This window comes from Mytilus californianus, unplaced genomic scaffold (assembly GCF_021869535.1).
Source record: "Mytilus californianus isolate M0D057914Y unplaced genomic scaffold, xbMytCali1.0.p SCAF_3, whole genome shotgun sequence".
Taxonomy (NCBI): domain Eukaryota; kingdom Metazoa; phylum Mollusca; class Bivalvia; order Mytilida; family Mytilidae; genus Mytilus; species Mytilus californianus.
In genome coordinates this window covers 36,415,464-36,443,093 of record NW_026262679.1, presented here as the reverse complement: position 1 = coordinate 36,443,093, position 27,630 = coordinate 36,415,464, and the positions used below count along the sequence as shown (strand labels likewise).

General features: G+C 32.8%; 1 protein-coding gene across 2 annotated transcripts; it reads left to right on the top strand.

Annotated features, from left to right (window-relative positions):
- The first annotated feature begins 6,498 nt into the window (after positions 1-6,498).
- LOC127734469 (vitelline envelope sperm lysin receptor-like) lies at positions 6,499-27,315 on the top strand. Of its 2 annotated transcripts, none has more exons than XM_052244354.1 (10): positions 6,499-6,602; positions 9,249-9,293; positions 11,352-11,391; positions 13,303-13,532; positions 18,189-18,346; positions 23,509-23,663; positions 24,375-24,456; positions 24,733-24,898; positions 26,559-26,604; positions 26,988-27,315. In XM_052244354.1, exons 2-10 carry the CDS (start codon positions 9,255-9,257, stop codon positions 27,275-27,277), a joined length of 1,206 nt encoding a protein of 401 aa, XP_052100314.1. In that variant the 5' UTR covers positions 6,499-6,602; positions 9,249-9,254; the 3' UTR covers positions 27,278-27,315. The 2 variants fall into 2 exon arrangements, with proteins under 2 accessions (XP_052100314.1, XP_052100315.1); XM_052244355.1 differs by having other exon boundaries at positions 6,501-6,615.
- The last annotated feature ends 315 nt before the right edge of the window (positions 27,316-27,630 follow it).

The following is a 27,630-nucleotide window of genomic DNA, read 5'->3' as shown; positions in this document are numbered from 1 at the left end:
CACAATGAGTTAGATAAGTGACACAATAATGTTGATAATCATATATAAATGTGAATACTGGGACTATTATACTAACTTAGTATAATAGTCCCAGATGAATATAAACATCTTAATTCTAAGATTCTTAACTATGATTAGATATAAGAAGATGTGGTATGAGTGCAAATGAGACAACTCTCCATCCAAGTCAAAATTTATAAAAGTAAACCATTATAGGTCAAAGTACGGTCTTTAACACGGAGCCTTGGCTCACACCGAACAGTAAGCTATAAAGGGCCCCAAAAATTACTAGTGTAAAACCATTCAAACGGGAAAACCAACGGTCTAATCTTTATAAACAACGAGAAATGAGAAACACTTATGAACCACATCAACAAACGACAACCACTGAACAACAGGTTCCTGACTTAGGACAGGTGCAAACAAATGCAGCGGGTTTAAACGTTTTAATGGTACCAAACCTTCACCCTTATCTGAAACAATAGTGTAACATCACAACATAGAAAGACACACTATAAAATATCAATTGAAATGGCTTAACCCAATCAAAAGACATATTAACACCAGTGAACATACACTGAACAAATAAATTTGATCTATGATACAATGCAAATACTAAAAAAATAAACTAAGGGAAGAATAATTAAAGTAACATGTTATACCGCTGTGAAATGTTAAACAATTTAAGAAAAAACAATATGCTTGAACAAAAATATCAACCATTTGCAATTACTTTAAACACAGGTAAATGAAAATAATTTTGTTGTTATAAGTATTTATTTGATACTGTACATATTTTAACATCGTATCCTATCTAGACAGAATATTTTGTGATATATATAAAGTTCCATTTATATTCTGTGACTGTATCTTGCATTAATTTGTAGGATCCTTTACAATAGATATTTCAGCTGATCTGTAACAATTCCATCTTCATGCCTTATATATCATGTACTGTATTACGACGCTAGATTAAAACTGACGAGGAAAGGTAACACCCGGCCACCGAAAGCTTTATTATTGTGAAGCCTAGGTGGCCGAGTGGTCTAGCGCGTCGGATTCAGTGCAGGCGATTTGGTGTCACGATATCTCAGTAGCATGAATTCGAATCCCGGCGAGGGAAAAACCAAAAATTTGCGAAAGCAAATTTACAGATCTAACATTGTTGGGCTGATGTTTAGACGAGTTGTATATACAGAATGTACACAGCTTTCATATTACCATTTCTTGTGATTTTTTTTCCAAACCGTCTTTTTGTGACTTTATTTAACAACAAATTGTTTTTTTAATAAATTTTTTTTTAAACTGAATGTCGTGTATTTTCTTTTCCCTCTTATTTTTTTTTATTTATTGTGATAAAATATAAAGAATAGATTGATTGATTCTTGGTTGCTTAATGTCTAGTGGCATATATTTCATGCATGTTTAGGACGAATATAATAGAGACCAATTGGCAGAAGAATAAAGAGTAGAGTGAAATGGTAAAAAAATAAAAGATTGAGAGCTACAGAAACGATGATCCACCTACACTCGCATATACACATCTCTAAATAAATATTTAATTTTGGTTTCATGGTGCCCCCCCAGGCATCAAGGTTCTGGATCCGCCCCTGTCGGGAACTTCTTTGTGACACGATGGACATATTGCACAATGAAACGAACCGAGGAGTCAATTCTTTGACCATCGATGGCCATACATATCGGCAGCCGGTTCAGTGTCCTCAGTGTCCTGAAATCGTTTCATTCGCATTACAGTGAACAGTTCTATTCGCACCACCCTAACATATATGTCTTTATGGATGTCATCAAGAAAATACAGGCCGTTACTAACTCTTGAAATGCCCGCCTCTGTACGCCAGCCAGAGAAAGAAAAGATGGACTTCGTTGTTGGCAAGTACAACAGGTATAGAAGAGATGAAATTACAAGGAAGGAATACGATAGATGTGTAGCATATAAATACTCGGCAAGAACAGATTTATAATTAATTATATATCGTTTTTATGGGTTTTAATGTGTGCTTTTGAATGCTGTAAATAGATTTTTACTCCGTGATATTAGTGGCTGTAAGCAGAGAGCTTTTATCTTTAAAATTGACTTATCCTGCTCGAAACCTACTTCCACCTCCCCGTGGTGAGCAGGGGACAACAGTTATATTAGACAATTCATAACATATGTACAACTGGCTAACGGAAGTGGTTTATAATGATAAATAAAAAATAACATTCACCTGTAATTTACCTGTACACAATTGGCGCAAATGAAAGAAAATCGGCGCAAGTGAAAAAAAAGTGAAATGCAGATCGGCGCAAATGCAAAACGCCGCATCTTGGTAAAGTTTTAAGGCATGGTAGGAACTAGATAACTGTAATTACTACATTTCACATGCATTTTATATTTCAGAAAATTTATAACTTACTTTGATTTTGAGATTCCTTTTTTTTTTTCGTTTCCACAAGAGTGCCAGAACAAACAAACTCCTGAATTTCATTTGATACGGCCCACTCAATTACACTGTAAAAATCGACTATTTGTTTTGCAGGTATCTATTGTCCATCTATTGTCCAATGTCAATTTAAACAACTCACTTATATTATTACATAGGAGAACATCTCAAACATTTTCCCAAACTTAGTTTATGTTGGCATCTTTTATGGGAACGGAAAAAAAAAGGGAATCTTAAAACCCATAAAAGTTTATAAATTTCTGAAATATAAAATGCATTTGAAATGTAATTATCTAGTTTCTGCCATGTATTAAAACTTTACCAGGTGCTCATGTTTGTCTGTACTCAGAATAAAATTTGTGATGTAAATATGGCCATATTTGACAAAAAGTTATGATGAACCTTAATTTCAATTTGAAATTGCAAAACAAACAACAATTACCTTGTTTTTTTAAGAACATTTAACATAGTAAAATAATGTGGGACAATCAGAACTTTTGACGTGGGACAATCAGAACCAGGGGAGATCTCAGGTGCATGCTCATCATCTTTTTCTTTGAAACAATTTGGCTAATCGAGACAAAACTAAGCTACAACCAACCTAGGAGTATCTAGTCAAAGAAAATGTCTCCAAACTCATTAAAAATACCAGGTTTATAATTTGGTACGCCAGACGCGCGTTTCGTCTATATAAGATTCATAAGTGACGCTCGAATCAACACATTTGGCAGGCCCATAGATATACGGCCAAATCAAATACGAAGTTGAAGAGCATTTAAAACTGAAAATTCCAAAAAGTTGTGCCAAATACGGCATAGGCAATCACAGAGACTGTGGCCCTCTCTCTACACGAGACATAGGATTGAACGTCCTAAATCCGACCGGATGTGGCTGCGTATGTACACATTTTACATAGCCAAATGGACGACTTACTTTAGCAGTGTGACTTATCTTGAAACGGTTATATAAAATAGAAGTACATTAAGGAACAGTTTTAGGCCCTTTGATGTTCCTTCTGTACATGGATAATTTAGCAAATGAAATTAAGTGGAAGTTACGCCCATTTACGGTTCAGTTCATCAACACACTCAATAGGATATATAAAGAGATGTGCTAGGATTGGTAACTATCACCCAAAGACGAGGATGTAAGCATAAAAAGAATGTACACATATCTCGACGCAGACCACACGCACTTGTCTCTGAAAAAAGAATAAATAACGGCGGTCAAGCATTGCGATCGGATCGTGAAAGATCTGGTATCGGATCGTGAATGCATTTAAGTGTAATTCTACTTCAACATTTGTGAAAAATCTGCTGTATTTTCAAAAGGTGGAACAAATCAGAAAAAGAAAATATGTCTGTCACAATGATTCAATTTCCTTAAAAATACTGTGCACTAAGTTAAAGAAAAAGAAAAAAATGCAGTACTTTTTAGGAAAACACAAAAGGCGACATACAATCCTATGAGAATCATCAAGAAAAAATCACGTTTTGTATCTATAATGGTCACATTCCAATATATCACGATATATTTGAAACTTGATCTTTATTGTCCAGTAAAATAACAGTATGTTATTACTTGAAAAAGTTCATATTATTTTTGAAAAAGTATATTATTGTTGATTTTAAATCAAAACTGCATGATCATGAAAGATCATTCAACGCATTATTTTGATCGTGAAAGACAAGGCGTGACCAGACTTAATGATCAGAAAACAGCATTTCTTATATCAATTGACATTCTTGTAATTGGTTGAAGCGTGTAATTACTTACCAAGAACGTAAATTAATGCTATAATTTTGGTGATATATATATATATATATCTTGTGATCCGTTTATTTGGCAATCGCCAATGGCAGTCAGCAGGGTTTAAGAACATCAGTTGTTCGACCTGCTAGTCAAATGCGTTTTGTTAAAATATACTTTTTCACTCATTTGGTCTTTTGGAAAATGTTGCTTGTGGTGTATTTAGGCCCCTCTACCAAGAAATTTGTTTTGCATGCACACGTATAAAAATTCTTTAGCAGCGATTTACCAACTTCATCCGCGTATGGAGTATACATTTCTCAATTTATACCCTTGTATTTATATTTTACTTTTTTTGTATTTTATCGGGAAAATGTATATGTCATTATGTAAAGAGCCCCTTAAGTGCCAAGTAAAAAGAAATATTTTAGTTTGAAAAATCGAGCGCACGACATTTGAAAACTGGGAGGCACAACTTTCAAACTGGAGAGCACGACTTTCAAACTGGTGTTCACGTCTTTCAAACTAGTGCGCACGAGTTTCAAAGTCGTGATCACCAGTTCTGGAAAATCGTGCTTACCATTTTGAAAGTCGTGCGCACCATTTTTGAAAGTCGTGAGCACCATTTTGAAAGTCGTGCGCGCCAGTTCGAAAGTTATGTGCATAAGTTTGAAAGTCGTGCGCACGAGTTTTAAAATGGTGCAAACAAGTTTGAAAGTCGAATGCACGATTTTTCAAACTAGTGCGCACCAGATTAAACTCTCCGACAAAAGAAAATATCTATATTCACATGACACTTAAGGGGCTCCGTAACTATGCTTTACTATACTGTCTGTATTATCAACTACATGTACAAAAACTTTTTTGTTAGCGTCTTTGTTTGATTTAATTGTAAGAGTGTAATCCTGCTGTTATTTTGAAACAATGTTTTTTTCGAATTTTTACAAAAATCAACAAGGATTTTCGTTTTATAAATATGCCTGTGCATAAAAAATAATGGAAATCAGATAAGACAATCTTAACTTTTAATACGAAATAAAACTTATGCAGGACGGACAGACGGACTTATATTCTTATAAGAAAACTAGTCGGGGTGGTATTATCAAATAATCAGCTCCAATGACATTGAACCATCACAATTCACAAACAAAAGTGAAGCAGAATAAGTCATGCAAATCCAATCTTTTGATATACCAATTACAAATATAAATTATCATTTGTCCAAAGAAAGATTTTATCGTTTTCATGATTTTTTTTTTGGCAATAACGAATAAGCGGCAACAGATCTTTTACGATCCTTTTCACGATCATCAAAATGCGGTACTCGATCTTTCACGATCCGAAATATCATTATTTTACAAATATTACCGTTTTTGCAAAGTTTCTGATTAAACTAAATCAAAATAATTTTAAGAACTATTTAAATAGTGATATTGAACGATATTTTTAAGAGAAAAGAAGTTTAAGTATTAAAAATTTGAAAAAAAAATCATGTTTGTTTACATTTTTATTTCTCTGAAATTTCGAAGAGCAATCTGCCTTTTGTAGTTTTGTAAAAACGGTGTACTTTTAAGTCTTGATTTTTTTTTCGGATACTGATCATAATGTTGAACCATTTTGACAGACAGTTTTATTTTTCCAATATTTGTCATTATAATTGATTAAATTGGATTATTTAATGATGTAGCATGCGTCTTCTCGATAAGATTTCCTTCACGATCCTATACCAGATCTTTCACGATCCAATCGCAATACTTGACCACCGTTACTTATTCTTTCACAATCATTTTTCTCGATATACCGAATGACAGCCGTGTAATATAACACAGGCACTTTTCTCTAAAAGATACCTCTATACTTTACTATAACTTTTTTTAGAGACAAGTGCGTGTGACGTAGGCAATGAATATCATGTTGAGTTACCTTACCATGTCATTTGCAATAGAGACACAACCTAAAATATTGCTGGTAGCATTGTCAAAGTGACTTCTGTAAAGATAAGCAAGATCATGTTAAACTTGTTTTGTGTTATATAAGAAAAACAGAAAGATATCAATAATAGCAAGTATATATCTGGTGCAAGTTGTATTTAAAAAAACAACAAAAAACAAGTGACTCCTGGCTCTTTTGCTTTGCCAAATATTCAAGCTAAATCAATTTTTTTTTAAATCATAGTCTATGTTAAAAAGCTTATACGAAATCAGATTGACTGTGGTAATTCTACCCAAAAGATGTAACATTTGTTAGATCTGATTCAATCCAACTGATAATTTAGGTGATCTCGATTGTGAATTATTTCTGGAAATGAAAAAATCGGTTCCCGCCAAATAAACACGTGCAGTTAGAATAGAAAATTTAAGTTGCCGAGAGTTGCAACTAAACTGATTTTGGACACAGGACAAGTCACAGGTAGGACCTAAAGGTAACACTATCTTATTCCTTATCGGTTTAGGAATAACATTAGTTCCAATGGAAGAAACATTACAGAATTGTTCCCTACGGGCAAAGGGATAATGAATATATTTGTTTAAACAGTAACAAATTTAAAAGCATTGATTACAACAAAGTCTCCAGTGAATTGTCTATACGGAAGAAATATACGTTGACGATAAAATAATTATAGAAAATTTTACTGATAATCTAAGCTTTTCGGTTGACCAGAGCCTTAATGAAAATAATCATATAATAACGAGGCCCTTTTTTCCGGACACATTGCATTTTCATTCACATACAACAGGGAATTTTCTACAGAACAGCATTATTTTATCTGAAAAAAATCGACTGTGGTGGTGTAGTATTTAGTAGGACAAGTTATTTTTAAATGACCACACTGTCCCGTAGGCAAGTCCTTGTTAAATAAGTGACGAATTTCATTTAGCATTTTGAAAATTTAAAACATGGAATCGCTCAAATGCATCTTTTCATGAAAACTTCCATATTTATTGCAAGTTCAATTTGGGTTAAGTTCAAATAAACCGTATAAGTAAACGCTTTTATTATATATTTACATAAAGAAATACTAATATTTAATTGTTTTCCCGCCTAAATGGCATAAAAAAACGCAATCCTGAAAATTGAGCAAATAACATACGCCTATGGTATTTGCACGACAAAATAGCTATATAAAAAACCATTTTTACAGTTATGAGAACAAACCAAAGATTTATTGTCACATGCTTAAGGTTCATCATAACAAATGGACAAAAATGGCTGTATTTACACCTCAAAAACTACTCTTTGAGTACAGACTAAACTCTGCAGTTGGAAAAATTTTAAGGCCCGGCATCCGCTAGATATATAAAATTTAAGTGCATCCTGTGTTTCAGAAAGATAAAATATTTTTTGGATTTTGATGGGCAGTTTTTTTCGTTCCAGCTGAATTACATTTGATACTGTCCACTCAGTTGCACCCTTTAACTCACCTATTGTGTAGATATCTATATTGTCCTTCTATTGTCCATGTCAATCAAGGACAATCAATGCAATAAAATACAGTTGTTACCTGAGAGGGACCATCTCAAAGATTTAACCCAACTTAGTTTATTTTTACACCTTTGGCTTCTGCAGGAACAGAAAAAAAATGCCCATCAAAATCCAAAAAAGATTTTATCTTTTTGAAACATAAAATGCATTTAACTTTTATATGTCTAGTGGATGCCAGGCCTTAAAACTTTTTTCAACTGAACAGGTTAGTCTGTACTCAAGAGTAGTTTTAGGGGTGTAAACCCAGCCATTTTTGTTTATGTTATGATGAACTTTAACCATGCAGATAGTTGAAATGGACAACATTGATTTGCAACAAATTACGAAATGCCACATGGCTAGTCTAAGGAATTTTTATCCGCCATTCTGTGTGATCATGCGGGTATTTTTGTAATGGGATGGTGGAGGAGGGGTATATAGTGATGGAATAAATATGGAACAGCAAAAAAATGATAATAGAACAAATGTTGCATATAGAAATTAATCCTGATGTATTTTCAAAACTTTCTAAACTTCTGAAAAATAAAATGCAGTTCCTACCAAGTTTAAATTTTTAAGGTGCACAGGTTTTTATGTGCATAAGTAAATTTCATTGTGTAATTCATATTTGGCAATTCCTTCTGATGAACCTAACATAAAATTTCAAGAAGTTTTAATTTTTTAAGTTTTTATAAACACACAATATGCATATAATTTGTACAATATCTGGGTTCAGCCAGGCCTAGAAAACATCCAAGTTCTCAGGTTTTCTGTTTTGTGGTGTACACACGGCCGTATTTGCAGGTACCTTTATGATTTCTCTTTTATGAACAGTTATTTAGAATACAATTAGTTTACTACTAACAAAATTGGATACACAGCAACAGCCCTTTTATTATAGCAGACTATATGGTATGGGTTTTTCTCATTGTTGAAGGCCGCACGGTGACCTATAATTGCTTATATCCGCTTATTTGAACTGGTGGATAGTTTTCTCATTGGCAATCATACCACATCTCTACATCTAATAAAGTAATTGATCACGCTGTTATAATTACACCTTATATAAGTATGCTTGCTTTTAATTGTGCATTTTTGCAGGTACTATCTTCTAATGAATATCGTTCATATTTCTGTCGCCGGTGTATATGCAAAAGGATGTGCCATTTTTATGCTCTCTGTAGTGGTATTTGCTCAAAACAAGATACTTTTTTTTTATCCATCACGGAGACTCTTGGTCATTTGAGCTTTTTATTTCACTGCTACCATTTATGCTGCGTCTTGAAAGCTTTAATTTTATTACTAGTACCATCTCTATCGATATTTTGCTTAATTAAACATGGACGACTATTTGCAAAAAAAATACCAGTCTTGAGACGGAATTGCCTTCGCCCAGCGACACAGGAAATTCTAAATTATCTCGACTGGTATTATCGAAAATACATCTCCAGAATATGATATATATCTGTTTATCTTTGCCATTTTGAATTAAACATAATAATTCAATTCACTTGACCACAATTTTGCGGGTTTATACAAACTGTAACTTAAAATAACCTATAGCAATGTTTATGCATTTCTTTTTTTTTCCAGAACGTTATGCATTCTTTTGCTGTAGCAATTTTTTGCCTCTTTGTGGTAAGTGACTTTATTTATACACGATGCAAAAGTTTTTAAATAGCATGCGACCAAAGTCGCGGAAGGCGAGATATAGGTGTTGCTTTTCCGGTGGCGGCGGCGGCGAGGACGTTAGGCGGCATCAACAATTGTTGAGTTTTCTGTTTCATTTAGTTTGATAGGAACTTCTTGTTATCTTATATTTTCTATAAATTTGCATTACTATCCGAGTACATATCAGTTAGACTACTATTTCGAGGCCATGCCCCCCCCCCCCCCCCCACCCATTTTGAGCCCTTCCCCCTAGGTCATGGCCCAGTGACTTTGAACTAATTATTAATTTTCTATGTTAAGTTTTCTGATTAAGTCAGTTTGGTAGGAACTACTTGCTCACCGATATTTTCTATGAAGTTGCATTATTATCAGTACATATTAGTTTGACGACTATTTCGAGGCCCTGCCCCTAGGTCATGGTCCAGCGTAATTGAATTGATTAGCAATGTTGCTGTCCATCAGATTGTCTTTTTCAAATTTTTTGTTGAGTTTATTTTTAATAATATTCAGTGATTTCAAAGGAGCAATACAGCTACATAATTATGCGGATTTCTGTGCATATTTGTATGACACTCTATAACAATCGTAATTATTAACGTGCTATACAAATAAATTCCAAGTTTTTACTTGTAACTTAAATCTTATTGTGATGTTTATGTTAAAATTTATCACCAAATCCTAGTCTTGGTTGCTAAAGAGAAAAAAAAATGTCTGCATGTTTCAATCCAGTTGTTCGGAATGGTATAGAAATAAACTTTGACCCTGCTTGATAAACCCACTTTTCATTATTATATTGGGAATAATATCTTGAAGTTAACAAATAAATATTACGAAAAATTGTGTTGGCTTTTGCAGTTTTAGAATCCGTTACTTTTACATGTTATTGGAAGTAATTGTGAACGAACAATGCTCAAACGTTCATAAATTTAGAAGTTATTAAGAAAGAGTTGACCAAAGATGGATCAGTGGTTATCCTTTTGGGTGCCTTTTTGGTTATATAGGTCTCCTCGTTTACATGTACTTATGCATTGACTTTCAACTATTTAGCGTTGTGAATTGCTGGGGAAAATAAATCCAGAAAAGCGATTAGGACGCAACAAATTTATTAAGTGCAATTTTTTTTTCAACGCTTAGTAATCGAGATTGAATTATATTCCTTGAAACGGTAAACCGAGATTGGCTTATTTAGGAATTGTTGGGAAACGTCCCTAGGCCCCAACAACACAGGCACTTGTCTCAGAAAAAAAAATTCCTGTTATATTAAGGTATATAGGGGAAAAAATTTTCTGAGATAAGTGCCTGTGCCCAACAAGTCGTAAGAAGGTCGTCAAACATCGGAGCAATTTCGGACTAAGAATCGAGAAGATACAAAATACTGTTATGTGGTGACATAATTCTAGAGCATAAGTGTGAGCTATGGTCGTCGTTTGTTCTGTCATTCATCCCTTTCATCTCTTAACTGTTCGCTTTAAGAACACATGCAACAATGGTCAAGAGACTGAAGCAAGACAAAATTTCTGTTCCTTACCAACATTCACTGGTAGACTACCTTGGAGAAATTATTATTATTTGAAATGTTCTGGTTCTGAATGTGCATAAAATATTTTCCAACGAGTACTTACTAAGATAACAGAAAACAATAAATGAACCAGAGGTGTTTGAATTGTTTCAAAGGTCAGGTTAAAATCTAGTGGTCAAGTACACATGATTTGTACAGGCTATTTCTAGTGCTAGAGGCTAATCCTCTATAGTTATACATACGTCATTACGATAACGTACGACACGGGCTCTAACAACATGTATGTGTGTGTCTAAAAACTAAGACTATATGCAAGTAAATGCATACGATCAGGATTCGAATTTCGAATTGCCGAAGTTATAAATGTTCCCATTTCAGACAAACGAGTGAAAAGCAAATGAATAAATTGATAGTTCATTTGTTGTGTTCTATATTTAAGGTATATTGTCATGCTATTCCACCGGGATACTTTTGGGACTATTCATATATTTTGTTCTATATTTAAGGTATATTGCCATGCTATTCCACCGGGATACTTGTTAGAAGGTAAGTTTCAGTAGAACTGGTGAATCGTAACAAAGTTTGGGGTATCTAGTTTATTAATTGTGTCAGATTACCCCGCCTGCCAACCAAGATGGCTGACATGGCTAAAAATAGAACATATGTGTGAAATGCAACGCTCTACCTTTTGTATGTTTACGTCAAAATTGTCGGACAACTTCTTATAGGAGTTATTGCCCGGAAATGGTGAATATTACCATTTATTTAAATTATTGTCTATGTCGAAAATTATAAAAGATAGAAAGAAACTATTAAAGCAAAAGTAATCAGCAAGATCTACAAATAAGTCTACACAGCCAAAATCGTCAGACAAATTACAGTTGTTGCCCTTTGATGATTTTTTCCAAATATTTTGCGTTATTACCTCATAAAAAGAGAGAATCGTTAAGAATCAATATTGATCAGCACATCAGGATCTACAGTTAAGTCAACATGGAAATTCAGTCGAATCCTTTTTAGAGTTATTGCCCTTTAATGACGATTTTTACCAATTGTTTGCGTTTTTGCTTAATATATTAAAACTATAATAGATAGAAACTTTAAAAAGCAAAAATGACCAGCTAGACAAGATCTACAAATAATTTAACCTGAACGATATCGTTAATCGACTTTTTATTGAAGTTATTGCCCTTTAATGACGATTTTTCCCATTCTTGCCTTTTATCTTGAAAACTGTAATAGATAGATAGAATCTTTAAATTGCACAATAGACCAGGAAGACAAGATCTACAAATAAGTTATAATGGCGGAAATATTCAATCGATTTGTTTTTTGGAGTTATTGCCCTTTAGTGATAATTTTTAACATTTTTTGCAGTCTTGAAAACTATACTTTAATAGATAAATAAAAACTTTGAAAAGGAAAAATTATTAGCAGGATAAGATCTACAAATATGTCAACATGACTGAAATTGTCATTTAACTCTTAATAGACTTATTAGAAATATGAAGACGTAGTATGATTGCCTATGAGACAACTCTCCATCCAAGTCACAATGTGTAAAAAGTAAACAATTATAGGTCAAAGTACGGCCTTCAACACGGAGCACTGGCTCACACCGAACAGCAAGCTAGCTATAAAGGGCCAAAAAATGACTAGTGTAAAATAATTCAAACAGGAAAACCAACGGTCTAATCTTTATAAAAAACGAGAAACACTTATGAACCACATCAACAAACGACAACCACTGAACAACAGGTTCCTGACTTAGGACAGGTGCAAACAAATGCAGCGGGTTTAAACGTTTTAACAGGCGCCAACCTTCATCCTAACCTGAAACAGGAGTGTAAAATTACAACCTAGAAAGAAACACTATAAAATATCAACTGAAATGGCTTAACTCAATCAAAAAGACATATTAACAAAAACAAGTAAACATACACTGAACGAATAAATTTGATCTATGACACAATATAAATACAATATTAATAAAAAAAAGGGGGAGATGTAAAACAATGTCAAAAAGACAACTATAACCTTGGACAAAATAGAGTTAAATAAAATAACGTACACAGGTAAATTTAAATAAATAATTTTGCAGTTAGTACTGAAATATTTTTTACAAAATAAATAAATTTGTTGTTCATTGTACGAGAACAAAGTGAAAATTTATTGTCATACTAAATACTCATAAAAAAAAGTGGTTCTTTCTCTATCTCTCTCTCTCTCTCGCAACGCTTTCTAACATGCCTGTTGAAAGGCAAAATTCATCCCGGTTAATCTACTTGACCTCTACCTATTTGTCCTCGATATGCATGACATATTTGCCACTGAACATTATTTAAACAATCAATCAATCCTTAATCAAATAAAAAATATGACCAGTTGAAACCAAAGTAGTTGTACTTCGATCAGGTGATCCTCCAAACGCTACTTGATGGAGTTTTATTATTTTAGTAACACACAACTGTGGAACGCTTGGAACAGGAGGTTCGGCAGTCGGAGCTGGAGCTAACGTTACTGTTAAGACCGATCTTCATGCATTCGCAAAATTGACATGCAACAATGCTGGTAGTCCAGTTACAGTAAAGATGGCGGAGATTAATGACACGAATACTGAAGTAACGACAAATCTGTACTATTCTGGTGATTCCAATGCAGTTGCTGGTACAGATTGCTTCTTTTTCGTAAGTTGATTGGAGTTTTTTCCGCGATAATTTCGGATGTTTACTATAGATACTAGTATTGAGACTCAATTCAAAAATTGACATAAGTAATTTTAAAATGTATAGGACGGAACTATATTTTAGATATTTGCTGTTTGTTGAGTGGTTTAATGTTGTTGGATGGGTCGCTTTAAAATATAGTGCCTTACAAGATTTTATTGAGGTAGACGAATTCAGCCTTTGGGGAGCTACCATTTGATTTTTATGGGGGTGGGGGGCTAGGATGAAAAATTTTGTCCTGCATTTTTTTTTAGTTGTAATCTCTGTCCTGCCTTTTTATTTTTCACTCTATTCGGTCCTGCCTTTTTTTTTAAAGTTTATCCTGACTTTTTTTACAGAAATTGCCATCCTGACTTTTTTTTGCAAGTGTCTCTCATCCTGCCTTTTTTTTTTACTCAAAACTCCTGTCCTGCCTATTTTTTTCAAATTTCATCCTAGCCCCCCCCCCCCCCCCCCCCCCCCCCATAAAAATCAAATGGTAGCTCCCTTAAATGATCAAATTTACTTTTTATGTACAAAAATAGGCAGATCAGTCATATTTTGACTTCATTAACTCTCTGCTTTCATTTGAATTCAATTGGAATGACAACAGCTTAATAAGACTGAAAAAATCTATTTTCTGTTAAGACACACAAGCTTTTAACCTTGCGTGGACGTTCGTAAAATATTTAAAAAAAAATACATGATCTGTAAACTTGGTTTCTCAAATATCTGAAGATTGCGCTATCTTAATATAGTAAAAAAATCACTGTATAACGAAACTTTTGTGAAAAAGTAAGAACTGGAAAATCGAACCTTTCATACCTTGTGTTTCATAAATAAAAATAACATGAACTCTTTCAGTGTCCAATTTGATGGTCAATTAAATTACTGTTCAGAAATGCAAATTAACCTGTTTTCAGATAAACAGAATATAGTTATATTCTAAAGGCATTCAGATTATGAACTTTAAAAAAGTTAAATTATGACTTATTAAAAGTTCGAGGGTCCATATGGATGGGGTTTCTTCATTTCTGTACGTTTTAATGTTTTATGCCATTTTTCTCTAATTCTTCATTTTTGATGCCGACTTTTCTCTAGACTGTTACCCTCAAGTTAAAGATTATTGTTTTATCATATATATAAAAAAGAACATTGTTTTATCATATTTATAAAAAAGAACATTGTTTTATCATATTTATAAAAGAAATCAATGCGTGATTTTTAGTACAGCAAACTTAAGACTATAATTGTTAATTCACAAACAAGAATAATTTCCGTTAAAGAAGTTTTACCTTAAGATTTAGAGTTGCCATACCTGTTTTCAAAAATAATTATTGTTACGTAAGATTAAATAACAATGACCAGTACATATCAAAAGAACTTAAATAAGTGTTAGGAGATTGGGTAGGGAGAAATGTCAGACGTGGGGTTTTATACTACAGTTTCTTGTAAATACAACGAAACACTCATCTCTCAAACTTTGAGTTAGAATTCAAAAACCTATATGTCTGTATATTGCATATTTAAAGCAACAGAAACTTCGGACTTCAAAAGTCAAAAAAACTATTGACTTGTACAGAAAATTCACATTCCTTTAGCGTTAATCAATAAATATAATTTACGGATACATAGAAAAATCTTTTCTTAAAATACTGCAAAAACTTTTATTCTGATTGTCAAAAAATGGGTTTAAGTGAACCATGGTATAGCAAACATCGAATTCCCTCGCAAAATCTTATGATCTCTTATCACACGCTGTGGCTATACTCGGATTTCAATTTCTACATCAGATGACCATAAGGGCATTCCTGTGTATTGTTGCCACAGACATTTCTACCCACGTGACTTTCGTTTTTGACTGATGACCGAACGCAAAATAACATTCCTTATCGCTTGTTAAATATCAATTTCATCAATAAATATTCATGAAAATAATTTTTAAGAACATAGATAAATGATATGAAAATGTTTTGTCGTGAGAAATATATCTATATTACTAAATGAAGAGAGTTGAAATTGGGTGTCGCGTTTTTCTTCTTTCACATAAAATCCACGAATATTGTTTTATACCATAAAGGGGTAATGACCAGCGTAGTTTATTATGTGTTCATTTCAAGATCTTTTTTGGGGGGGGGGGGGGTATTTGGGGGTTAAAATCGGAAAAAAGCCAGTTCGGATCGACTGTGCTTCACGACGTTCTTAAACCAAGTTTAAAAAACTTTATATACAGGTAAGACTGTAAATTTTAAAAACAAGTGTTTAAAATTATGTGGTTTCATTTCCGTCATTGCACGTCTGCCCGGCAAAATTAAATTTCATTTCGTAGCAGATACGGTAAATATTGACCTTACACTGAAACACTTTGTGATACACATTCCCTTGACGCTCTCAGCAATTTAACAACAGATTTTTACACGTCAAGAGCTTTTCCTTCCGGGGAACCGCATCAATGCAACACGAAAAGGGTAGGGGATTACTTCAGTTTTCGGTTAAAAATGGGTACCGAAGTACGGCTGGAATGTGACCCACCCCCATTCATATATTAATGCATAAAATTTTCAGCCCACTCATATATGGGGGTGGTTCTGAGCACGGAAACACCAGAAATCAGGTGCAGATCCAGGATTTTATGTTAGGGGGGGGGGGGGGTGCAAAAAATATTGTTCAGCGGAGCATGTTGCAAAATATTTTGGGGTAAATTAGCAAAAATGTACGTGCCGTCGTCATTTTCGCTTTGTCTGCAAGTATTATGGTCTGCACAGCAAAAAGTATACCCTAAAGGGTGGGGGATTACTTCGGTTTTCGGTTAAATATGGGTACAGAAGAGCGGCTGGAATGTGACCCCTATTCATATATTAATGCAGATCGACCTTACACTAAAACACTTTGTGATACACATTTCCTTGACGCTCTCGGCAATTTAACAACAGATTTTTACCCGTCAAGAGCTTTTCCTTCCGGGGAACCGCAGCAATTTAACATGAAAAGGGTGGAGGGATTACTTCGGTTTTCGGTTAAAAATGGGTCTGTGACACGCTTCAAAAAGATTTTTTAAAAGATCTTAATATCGCCTTACACCAAAACTATATATCTTCAAATTATGAACCAAAGTATATTTCGCGGGTATTTTCTAGTATATCAATAACAAATCAAGAATACCGAAAATTTGTGTTAACGCATGCGGAAGAATATCTCAAGAACGTTTTGCGGGAAAATATGAATGCCTACTCCAATCCAATTTATTAGAAAAATCGAATTATTACAGAAGAGTGTCCACCATGCACTTGCACTGCACTATTATTAGAATAGTAGAATATAATGATATACAAATAGATGAAAATTATATATACATGTAATTGTTATATACAAATATTAACTTATGATATATAACAACAAACCAGAGTATACTGATTTGTATCACTACAATATAATAGTTATTACGGTGAGGTTGAATTCCCTGTCATTTATTCATCATCCACGCACAAACTTGTCTCAGAAAAAAATATATCTTTGTACCTTAAGGTTCCACTAAAGTCAAAATATAGGACACTTCATAAACATCTAAACTTTGCCTGTATTTTTCAACCTATAATGAGTAAAGTCCTAAACAAATAAAGTCGTCTCGCAGGCCTCCAGATTTTTTTGAAAATTTAGTGTTCACCCCAAGAACCGGTTTGGCCACAACATAACAATTTCAAGTTTATTTACAATTTACACAGTGTGTATATGTTAAGTATGTTTAAATGAACATATGTTCTCATAGTTTAGGACTTTACTCATTATAGGTTGAAAAATACAGGCAAAGTTTAGATGTTTATGAAGTGTCCTATATTTTGACTTTAGTGGAACCTTAATTTCACTTTCAGGTATAGAGATGTGATTTTTTTTCTGAGACAAGTGCTTATGACCATTCGGTCATCCGATGTTCAGTACTTCAGTACTTTGATTAATATTCATACACCTTGAAACTGTTTAAACTTTGTTGCCATGAAAAGCACGTGCGGTTATTGATGTTTCGTGTAATTTGGATGTTAAACATTATTTAAAAACACCACATGATTGTTTCCTGCCAATCAAAATAGATATAGACAGCCTTATAAATAAGATAGCCTTAAAATTATGCTATTTGGAGAATCCATTGCAATAATTTATTATCAACGAAATTGTTGATAGGCTTGCTACGTATACTATCGTTCAACGTAGATATATATATTTATCGCTATTTTACGAATTTTTCCTTTGATCTTGCTGACTGATAATTTCCGTTCTCAGCGGAGTCGAGTGATATGAAAATTATCGCTAGAAACTAAGGGAACACGTCCCGTTGTCAAGGAAATTAACAACGTCTTCATAGGTAAAATAGCGATAAACAGATTATCATTGGTCATCTCAACTCGATTGCTTTTCTCACTTTCGCCGTACCGGCTCAAGCGAGAAAATCAATCTCGTTGAGATAACCAACGATAATCTATAAATCTACGTCATAGTGGCTGTATACGTGCCATGTGCTATCCATCTTTTAAATTCCCTATTGACCCATAACCAATTAGAAAAACTTATATTGACATGAGATATAAGTTTGACAATCTAATTGACCAACATGCATTTGTTGTAAATAATTATTATATTCTACAGCATCCAGATGGAGATTCTGAACTTAATGTGGTTGAGATAGAAGTGTTCTGGGGATTCGGGAACGCCACACTGATGGAGGATTATGAAACCTACACAATAACATGTACTACCAATGGAGACGCTTCACAGACTCTAACAAAAAAGGCGATTGATGATAAGTAAGGCGATGACCATTTGATATTCTGGGGGCCAGGATTTTGAAAAAGAATAGTCTGGCCTGTTTAAAACTGAAAACAAATTACTTTGCCCAAGCCGAGTAGGATGTAAATGAAATTCTTCACAACTTCTTCAATACAGGAAATTATAGTTATGTACAAGATTTTTTAAAATAAATCTTTCGCGCAATTGATTTGCTAAGCCGGTGAAAATGAATACTCTATCCGAAAAAAGCTAAAAACCCTCCTCACCCCCAAGAAAATCAAAGGACCGTCCATTAAGTTTTTACCTTCGGTAGACTAGACATGTATTTTTCCTATTGCAGTCCATTTGTTTAAAAAAAAAATAAATAAAACTGCAAGGGTTTAACTATTTAGATATGTTCTTTTTAGGCCCAAAAACTGTTTTATCAATTCTGACGTAAAGATTTCTTATATCGGGTTTTGATGGCTATTTCTATCCCGACCGAATGACCCGTTTTCTCCTTGAATTCTTAATGACATTGCTGATCTTTATGGCAAGCCGTTTACTATTTATTCTAACTTCAAAATATCTAATAAACCGTTATAAGATATCTCATATAGTTTATGATATCTTATAAAGTATATGAGATATCTTATTATTGCGAACCAAATGAAAGTTTTCCACAGAGTCGTCTGACCAGGGTATTTAAACTTTTGTCTATTCTCTTGTCCTATTGAATAGCTATTGTTCTCTGTGTAGTTTTTTCACTGGGACCTTTAAATTTCTTCTAGGAGAAATCTATCACTCATTGATTAATTTACCAGACCAAATAAATATCTTCTAATTTGGGGGAAATAGTTGTATAAACTCGCATAAACTGCATGCAATATTGTATTTAATCAATATCAATAATATATTTTCAATCTGTTCAATATAAACACTGATTTAATTATAAAAAGTTTATTTCTGACAAAATTTTAAGTATTGTTCCAATGAATTTGCATGTTTTTGTTGTTGTTCAGTTATAGAATACATTTGTCAAACATACAAAAAAAAGCAAATTTTAGTAGGGAAAATATAAAAAAATTGTTCAGAAATCAACTTTTAATTTTGGAATCAGTGTTTATATTGAAACTATTAAAAATGAATTATTGATATTGAATAAATACAACACCACATGCAGTTTTTTTAGTCCTTATTTAGTATTTGTACATGTACGGATCACATCAAATTAAGTCGAGTATGCGGTTAGAATTATACGTATCTTTATTCATCAAAATTACATTTGGCAGTATATCGTAACAACCGATTCTCTACAATAAAATACAAATACACATTAACATACATCGTAAGTAAAATATAAATTAAAACACTAAAAAACATAATACTAAACAAACAATAGGAATCACTTTCTTTCACGCTTCATAAATAACTTGTTAAATTAAAAAGTTAATTGAAATAAATATATTGTTCTTAAAAATGTACATAAATATCTCTTACCGATTATAATCTCTCTATACAAAATACTGATGTGTCGTCGAATAATAAATAACTTGCAATGAATAAAAACTCTAGACAACGTAACGTACGTCAAGGCGAAACGTCATAAAACTTTAAAAAAAAAAAAAGGAAACTATTACAATTTATACGAGGGCAACGTTACATATGCGCAAATACTCAAAAATAGTATATACAAGTATTATAAATAAAATAAATAAATTCAGTAATAATAAATGGAAGAAACCCAACAATTTGGAATAACATTTCAGATCTAACAGTACATGTATTTTCATTATTGACAGTTCAATTTTTTGTTCAGGTAAATTAATCAGTGAGTGATAGATTTCTCTTGGAAGAAATTTAAAGATCCCATCAAATAAACTACACAGAGAACAATAGCTATTGTATTTATTAGATGGGACAAAAGAACTTACAAAAGTTTAAATCGACAGGTAACTTGCAGGTGAATCTGTGGACAAGTCTCATTGGGATCGCAATAAGTTTATAAGATTACTTATAAAAACTAGATTATATTAGATATCTTATAAATTATATGAGATATCTTATATATTATACATTATATGATATATCTTGAAGTTAGAATAAATAGTAAAACGGCTTGCCATAGGTCTTGCGTAAATTCGGTTTTGTGATAGCTCGAGAAAAGTTTGCTGAGGTAAAGTCTCTTCTTAGCAGGACATCTTTGTTATTATACCGCTTAGAAGAGTTTTTTCGTACTTTCTTGTTAATTTAATTATATGGAAATGAGACAGGAGAAGTCTTAAGAATTGGATTATCTATTAAATACTTTGCTGACTTTGCTTGGCGACGGATTAAACAAATTTGCTAGCTTTAATTGATTGCATTTCTTCGAATCCGGTATTGTTTTAAGATTATTTTTTTGAATGACGCACCTTAAAGACCTAAAAGAGAATTCAAAGCTATGTATGTTGTAAAAAATCAATATTTATGTAGCTCTTTGCCATGAGTAAGAATACTAGTAATACGAAAAGCTAGTTCGTTGCATTAGATATACACTGTTAATACATATACATTGTATATATGGGTGACGTTTGTTTGTTCATGTTAGTTTTTTCTTTTTGGTATTTTGTTGGTTTTTTTCTTTTTTCTTTTTAACCGAGGCCCGTTGTTTGCATCTATGAATCAGTGTTCTCTAAAACTTGCGGTCCTGACCACCAAAAATTGGGTAGATCCGTCTTTTTTTTTATTGTAGTGGTGGTTCTGATGTCCAGCTAAGTCTGTGATGGTTTAATTGTTAATTGGACTGTCTGTTGTTTAATAGCTCCTGATTACAATCTTCATCAATATATGGAACCATATACTGGCCTCAACTTATTTATACCTACATGTATCAAAATGATTGATAGTTAAAATTTTCTGCAAACACAAGAACCAACACATTTTCACTGGGACCACCAGGTGTATAGTCTTAGTGATCCAAAATTAGCACCAGCATAAAAAAAACGGATTTCGATAAATCTGGTGAATGAAAGCTATGCCACTGCTGAGACTGGCTCTGTGGGCTTGCCTGATAATTAAGAATCTTAATTTTCCTCTATATAAGTTTTCGGACAATAACTCAAAAATGCTTTGAGCAGTTTTCATGAAACTTTGGTGACTGGTTTATATTTATTAAAATAAGCTCCCTTTAATTTTTTTTATATAAATTTCTGATATATTGAAGATGTTACGGAACTCTATTCGTTGAAAAAGCGACGTGCGTATCATGTGCTCATGGCGCACTGGGACTCTAATTTTAATTTCCAAGTTAGCAAATGGATACAAAATAACTGCGCTATATTCTTCTTTCGATTAGTTAGTATATCCCAATATTTATAAATATTATTCATTGAGGTAAAACAAAGTCGAGTGTTGATTTTTTCAATCGTTTATTGATGCATCTGTGCTATTCTAAAAAGACGAAACACTGAAATTAAGTCACCAATTTATGAGTTTTTAGTATATTTAAATAGATATATAGTTTTAGGTTATAAGCTGTATATATGAATTATATTCACAGTGACTAATCATTTGTTGTCATTACTATGTTTATGAGGAGACGGACTTATGAAATGACATTTTTGTGCTGCACAAGATATCTTTTGGATAAAATTATTTTAGTCAAAGCTTTTTTTCGTATCTTAAATCTTAGTTTTGACATTTTTTTGCATTTTTTTTTCTTTAACTTAAGTCTTCAGACCTAAAAGCAAATATGCCACACAAAACTAAAAATATAGATACTAATATGTGACTGCCTTACTAATGTCTTGTGACATCTGAATAGTTTTATTTGTAAAGAGCAATAATTTTTCTAGTCCTTGCATAGAGTTACACCTTGATCTTAAAAATTTGGCCTGGTCATGTATTGTTTATTCATTTGTATTGTCATTAAAGATTTTTCTAGCGAGTAATATGTTCAATTTTATAACAGCGTATATTATGTTCGTCTTATTAATACATTTCTTTTGGGAATTTCAGTACTTTATATTATAAAAAAATTCTGGTGAAAAAATACACCTGGAAATACCTTCCACCACAAACTGGGCATGTAGCATAGAACTAAATGGTTATTTCATTTTTATCTATAAAGAGGTTAACACCTAGCTATCCTACTGCCTGTCGATACATTTATTTTTGGCATTGCACAAGTCATGTCTTCTTTGACTGTCCATGACGTTAAAATACTAAATCCCTGGGATGTGTTTTAGTTGATTTTAGTCTCTGATGCATTATTATTTTTTTCTTAATTGTTTTTGGCTTTTGACTAGCTGTCAGTAACTGCGAGTACTCTCAAATCGTACTTTCTTGTTAATTTGACCTGTTGATACTATTTGTAATGCTTTTTTGTTATTAAATGTTTACTTATTCAGGGTTATATCTGGTCTATATACCAGCTTTGATAAGTGTTTGGTATTACTATAAATTTTCACTTCTTCGTACTATGAACATCAAAATTATTTATTTTGTAAAAACATTTCCTTTCTTCATTTAAACTGTATACCTGACTACAAAATTATTTTAATTTACTTGTGTGTAATATTTTTGTAAATGGCGAATTTTCGTTCAATGTTATTGTTGTTTTTCTGAAATTGTTTAACATTTCACAGCGGTATAATACTGTTACTTTAATTATTCATCCCTTATTTTATTGATTTTGTATTTACGTTGTATCATAGATCAAATTTATTCGTTCAGTGTATGTTCACTTGTGTTAATATGTCTTTTGATTGAGTTAAGCCATTTACATTGATACTTTATAGTGTGTCTTTCTATGTTGTGATGTTACACTATTGTTTCAGATAAAGGTGAAGGTTTGGTACCATTAAAACGTTTAAACCCGCTGCAATTGTTTGCACCTGTCCTAAGTCAGGAATCTGATGTTCAGTAGTTGTCGTTTCTCGTTTTTTATTTAGATTAGACCGTTGGTTTTCCCTATTGAATGGTTTTACACTAGTTATTTTTGGGGCCCTTTATAGCTTGCTAATTGTTGTGAGCCAAGGCTCCGTGTTGTAGACCGTACTTTGACCTATAATGGTTTACTTTTATAAATTGTGACTTGGATAGAGAGTTGTCTTATTGGCACTCATACCACATCTTCTTATATCTATTTGATATCTTTATATATATTGACCATCCATTGTCATGATTGTAAGCTGTGTTGACATATTTTTTCTTCTAGTCGAATTTTGATGACTGATGGATTGGTACATAACCTTGGTGATTCATATGCTGGTGGCTCATCCTTGAAATTGATGGATGTTTTGGGTCAAGAAATAAGTGCCACTAAAGTATCCATGGGAAAGAAAATTTACTTGGAATTGTCAATTAGCGGTGGTTAGTATAGAAGTGTACTGTACTACAAATATAAGAAAAATAAATAAGGAAATTAATAGATCGATCATATCGGATCGTTTTAGGTAGTCTTCGTTTTTCATCAAGTATGTGATCTTGATTTTCTAATTATGTATAGGTTTTCTAAATTACTTGGACGGGAAAGTCGTGAATAGTAATTAAAGTGTGAAATTAAAAGTAACGTGGTTATGCACAAATTATGTATCCACAGTTTGTCCTGAATATGCATGAAATATTTGCCACTGAACGTTAAGCAAGCGACAATCAATATTCCAAAAGTAACGGATGAAAGAAAAGGACTGGGTATTAGAATTTAATCACATTCGACAATAAAAAAATAACTCTTTAGTTAACTTGGTGCATCTGAATCTATTATCTGGATTTACATTCATCAGGAACACTCACTCACAAAATTAAAAGGCCCGAATGTACAACTACTAGTATTATACACGAGGACCTATATGAATAAAAGGGATATACAAAAGATTCGTATTCATAATTTTAAAAATAAGATTCAGTCAGAAAACGAAGAAAAAATATTACTTATTGACGGAGTAGAAAAACTGAATTTATGTGTGCATTTGATAAACTTGCACCAGATCTGCATTACACGGATGTAATTACATTTAGAGATGTTGTAAGGTTCCTTTACATGAAGAGAGTGTAATTCATTCCCTTTTTATCCACTTGTAGGTAATGAACAGGGATTAACACCTTACGACTGTTATGCAAGAAACAGCGATAGTACAAAATCGTACAAGATATTTAATGCAGGGTAAGTACTCGGTGATTTTTTTTATGGAACCAGTTATTGTTTTGTAATTGAAAGATTCACATTGATAATGAAAGAGTACATCCGAAAGTATGTCCCACAAAACAGGATTCCAGGATTGGGCGTGTGTTTTATTTTGATTTACACATTTTCCCCCTAATGATTCCCAACAAGCATTTGCATTTGTTTATTATTTTCAAAACTTTATGAAGCAAATGTATGGGAATAGAAGAAAAGTATTATATATTGATAAGAAATACATACCATATTTTTCTGTAGGTGTGGTGATGGTATTGTATTTAAGAAATCTGCAGGTTTTACAGTTTCTGGAACAAAAGCTAAAAGTCCATTCTTCAAAGTGTTCAAGCTTATTGAAACTGACACAGCCAACACTGCTGTAAAGTATAGCTGTTCATTTACAACATGTAATAACACCTGCGATGGGGTAAGTAACTTTTATCAGGCTTATCATCATCCAAAGTAAAACATTTTATCCTGCAATCGGCCTTTCTACTATACTTATACAGGTGTACAGATAACACGAAGCGATATACGTATACTAGACGTATATAGTCTCCTGGTATCCTGCTTCTGTTGCGAGCGAACGGTTATGTCAAATTACTGTTTACGTCACAGTTCAATTTGGGGTCCTCATTCCGGTCCGCGTTTTAGTCATGTCGATTTCTTTCAAAAACAAATTCAACGATTGGGATAGAAAAAAATGTACAAAATTAATTGCAGGATAAAGACAATAACGGTTTAGTGTCTTTGAATATCAGCTGTATTTGTCCTCGGCTCGAAACAGGAGTAATAGCTCGCTGAAGCTCGCATTGCACCTGGTTCTTAGCCTCGTACAAATACAGCTGATATTTAAAGACACTAAACAGTTATTGTCTATGTATTTTCTAATTAAAGGGGCAATGGCTGCGATTTAGAAAAAAAACCCAAACATTTATAAAAACGGAATATTTAAACAATATATCGCAACTAGGTGTTAGTTTGGTTTAATTTTGTCAAAATAAGTCCAAATTATTTGCAAGTCATAAATTCAATCTCATTTTAATCCGTTTTCATGCGACCTGTGATTTAACCACTGTGAGATTATGCATGTGCTAGGCATGTCCAATGATAGAAACGATGTCAGCTGAAAAATGAAACCAGGGGAGGTAGCAGCAGGAAAATCGATTTCGTTGAATGACTCCGACTGGTAAAAAAATCCCGGTTCTATACAGGTTATGAGTAAATGGTTTACCAGTACATTTAATTTGTTTTTTATCTATGAGATGAGATCAAACAGAACTAAGAAAATTGGTTTTACTGTTGCACGTGATTACCTGTTTTATTTGAATGTTATGTTTATAACACAGGGACTCGGTTAGCAGATTAAAATTTGTTAAACAATGTTTTGCATTTTTTTTTCGTATTGTCTATTTAGGATTTTTCAGTATACGGATATGGATAGTAAACTGCACATTGCTAGAAAACAAAGAAATATTGATGCCAACGTTTAAAACGTTGATAATGCAATACAAATAGACAAGAAATACGAAAAAAAAAATTGCAAAAAATAACAAATTTTAATCTGCTAACCAGTCCCTGTGGTTTATAACTATAACGGGGCCACATGCTCATCGTCAATTGTGGATCAAGTCAATAGTTTAACTTTATTCGATGGCGTCCAGTTAGGAATACACACACAATGTTGATAACTGGATACTTGGTAACGATTCTAGACGACGTGTATTGCTTTCCATGGAACTTCTGTAGTTCTGCATTACGTTTTAGTATATATTATATCAAATTTTAGAGTTTGAATACATTCATTGTGCATACATTTGCCAGCTAAAAATGCTAATTTAATGGATCCACTAAAACAATCAATTAATTAAAAAATAGCTCGAAAATAGGTAATATAGAGTCTTGCTTGTGTTTAAGTTTCAGGCTTGTTTAAACCAGTAATAAACAGGGTTGTTATAGAATATATATGTAGCTGTATCAATTTCATTTCGCTTCCATTTGCATCTAAATTTTCAAGTTCACCATATGTAGAAACCGTAGTATCATCTATGAACTGGCCTGTATAATTCATGACCTTTATTTTTCAGTCAAGTTGCAGCCTTGTTTTGAGAAGTAGAAGATCTGTAGACCCAGGTAATTTTTAAAAGAAATTTTTTTTTTTACTTTGGGTCAAACATAAAAATATCTTCAGTGTTGCTTCCTTTAGAAAATAAGGGTAGCTAGATTTTTTTGTTATTGTGCTCATTTTTGACATGAGATGTGATGAGGACCACTGGTAAGTTACAAAAAGTGCCAATGAAAACTAAGGGTAGCTATTTGAAGCATACAAAATAGGGTAGGCAGAATACTATTACATTATTTTATAAAGATTTAAAAATGCTAAATAAAATTCGTTTTTCGAATGGAATTTTTTAAACGTCTCATACCCTTTTACAGAATTAGAATTATATTTTGACAATTCTATCGATGTATCAAGTACATATAACTTTTACAACCTTTATACTATATTATTATAGAACAAGCCATGATGATGACGGATTCAGCAAAATATCAAATCAACCAATCAACAAGGAGTGATCAAAGTAAACCAGGGAAAGAGGAGGGAGAAGATAAAGACACAAAGGAGCGCAAACTTTCATCAGTGGCCTTATTCTGTGTTGCAGTACTGGCAATAATATCACTGCTTCTCTCTTTATATTCATGTATACGACAAGAACGATCTCGATCACGACGTGAATGTGTTCCAGGATGCAAGTGTCCCAACAGTGAGATGTGTCCTTGTCCAGAATGTCCAAGACGGATTTAGGACATTGTTAAATCTGTAATTAAATCATTAGGAATCTTCTTGTTTTTTATTTGTTTTTTTCACAAAATTAATTTTGGATAATTATAAGTTCTACATTTCACTGTAAAATGAATTGCAAGACTTTGGTACAATAATCATTCTAAGCAACAAAAACGAAAACCATAGAAACCAAATACACACATTTTATGACTCCATGCTGAAAGTTACATGAAAAGGAATAGACAGGTCTTTAGGTAATAGGCAAAAACAAGGTGGAAATTATCAAATGGGTTGGGGAATCAAAAAAGGAACTTGAAAAAAATCCATCGTGGCTCCAAAAACAGACTACAGTACACTAAACACTAAAAATACAG

Bases quoted from the DNA above. Each gene is read 5' to 3' on its own strand.
- LOC127734469 (XM_052244354.1), top strand. From the start codon at position 9,255: ATGCATTCTTTTGCTGTAGCAATTTTTTGCCTCTTTGTG. The intron at 11,392-13,302 runs GTAAGTTTCAGT...TTATTATTTTAG, and splicing joins ACCGGGATACTTGTTAGAAG to TAACACACAACTGTGGAACG. The intron at 23,664-24,374 runs GTTAGTATAGAA...ATCCACTTGTAG, and splicing joins GGAATTGTCAATTAGCGGTG to GTAATGAACAGGGATTAACA.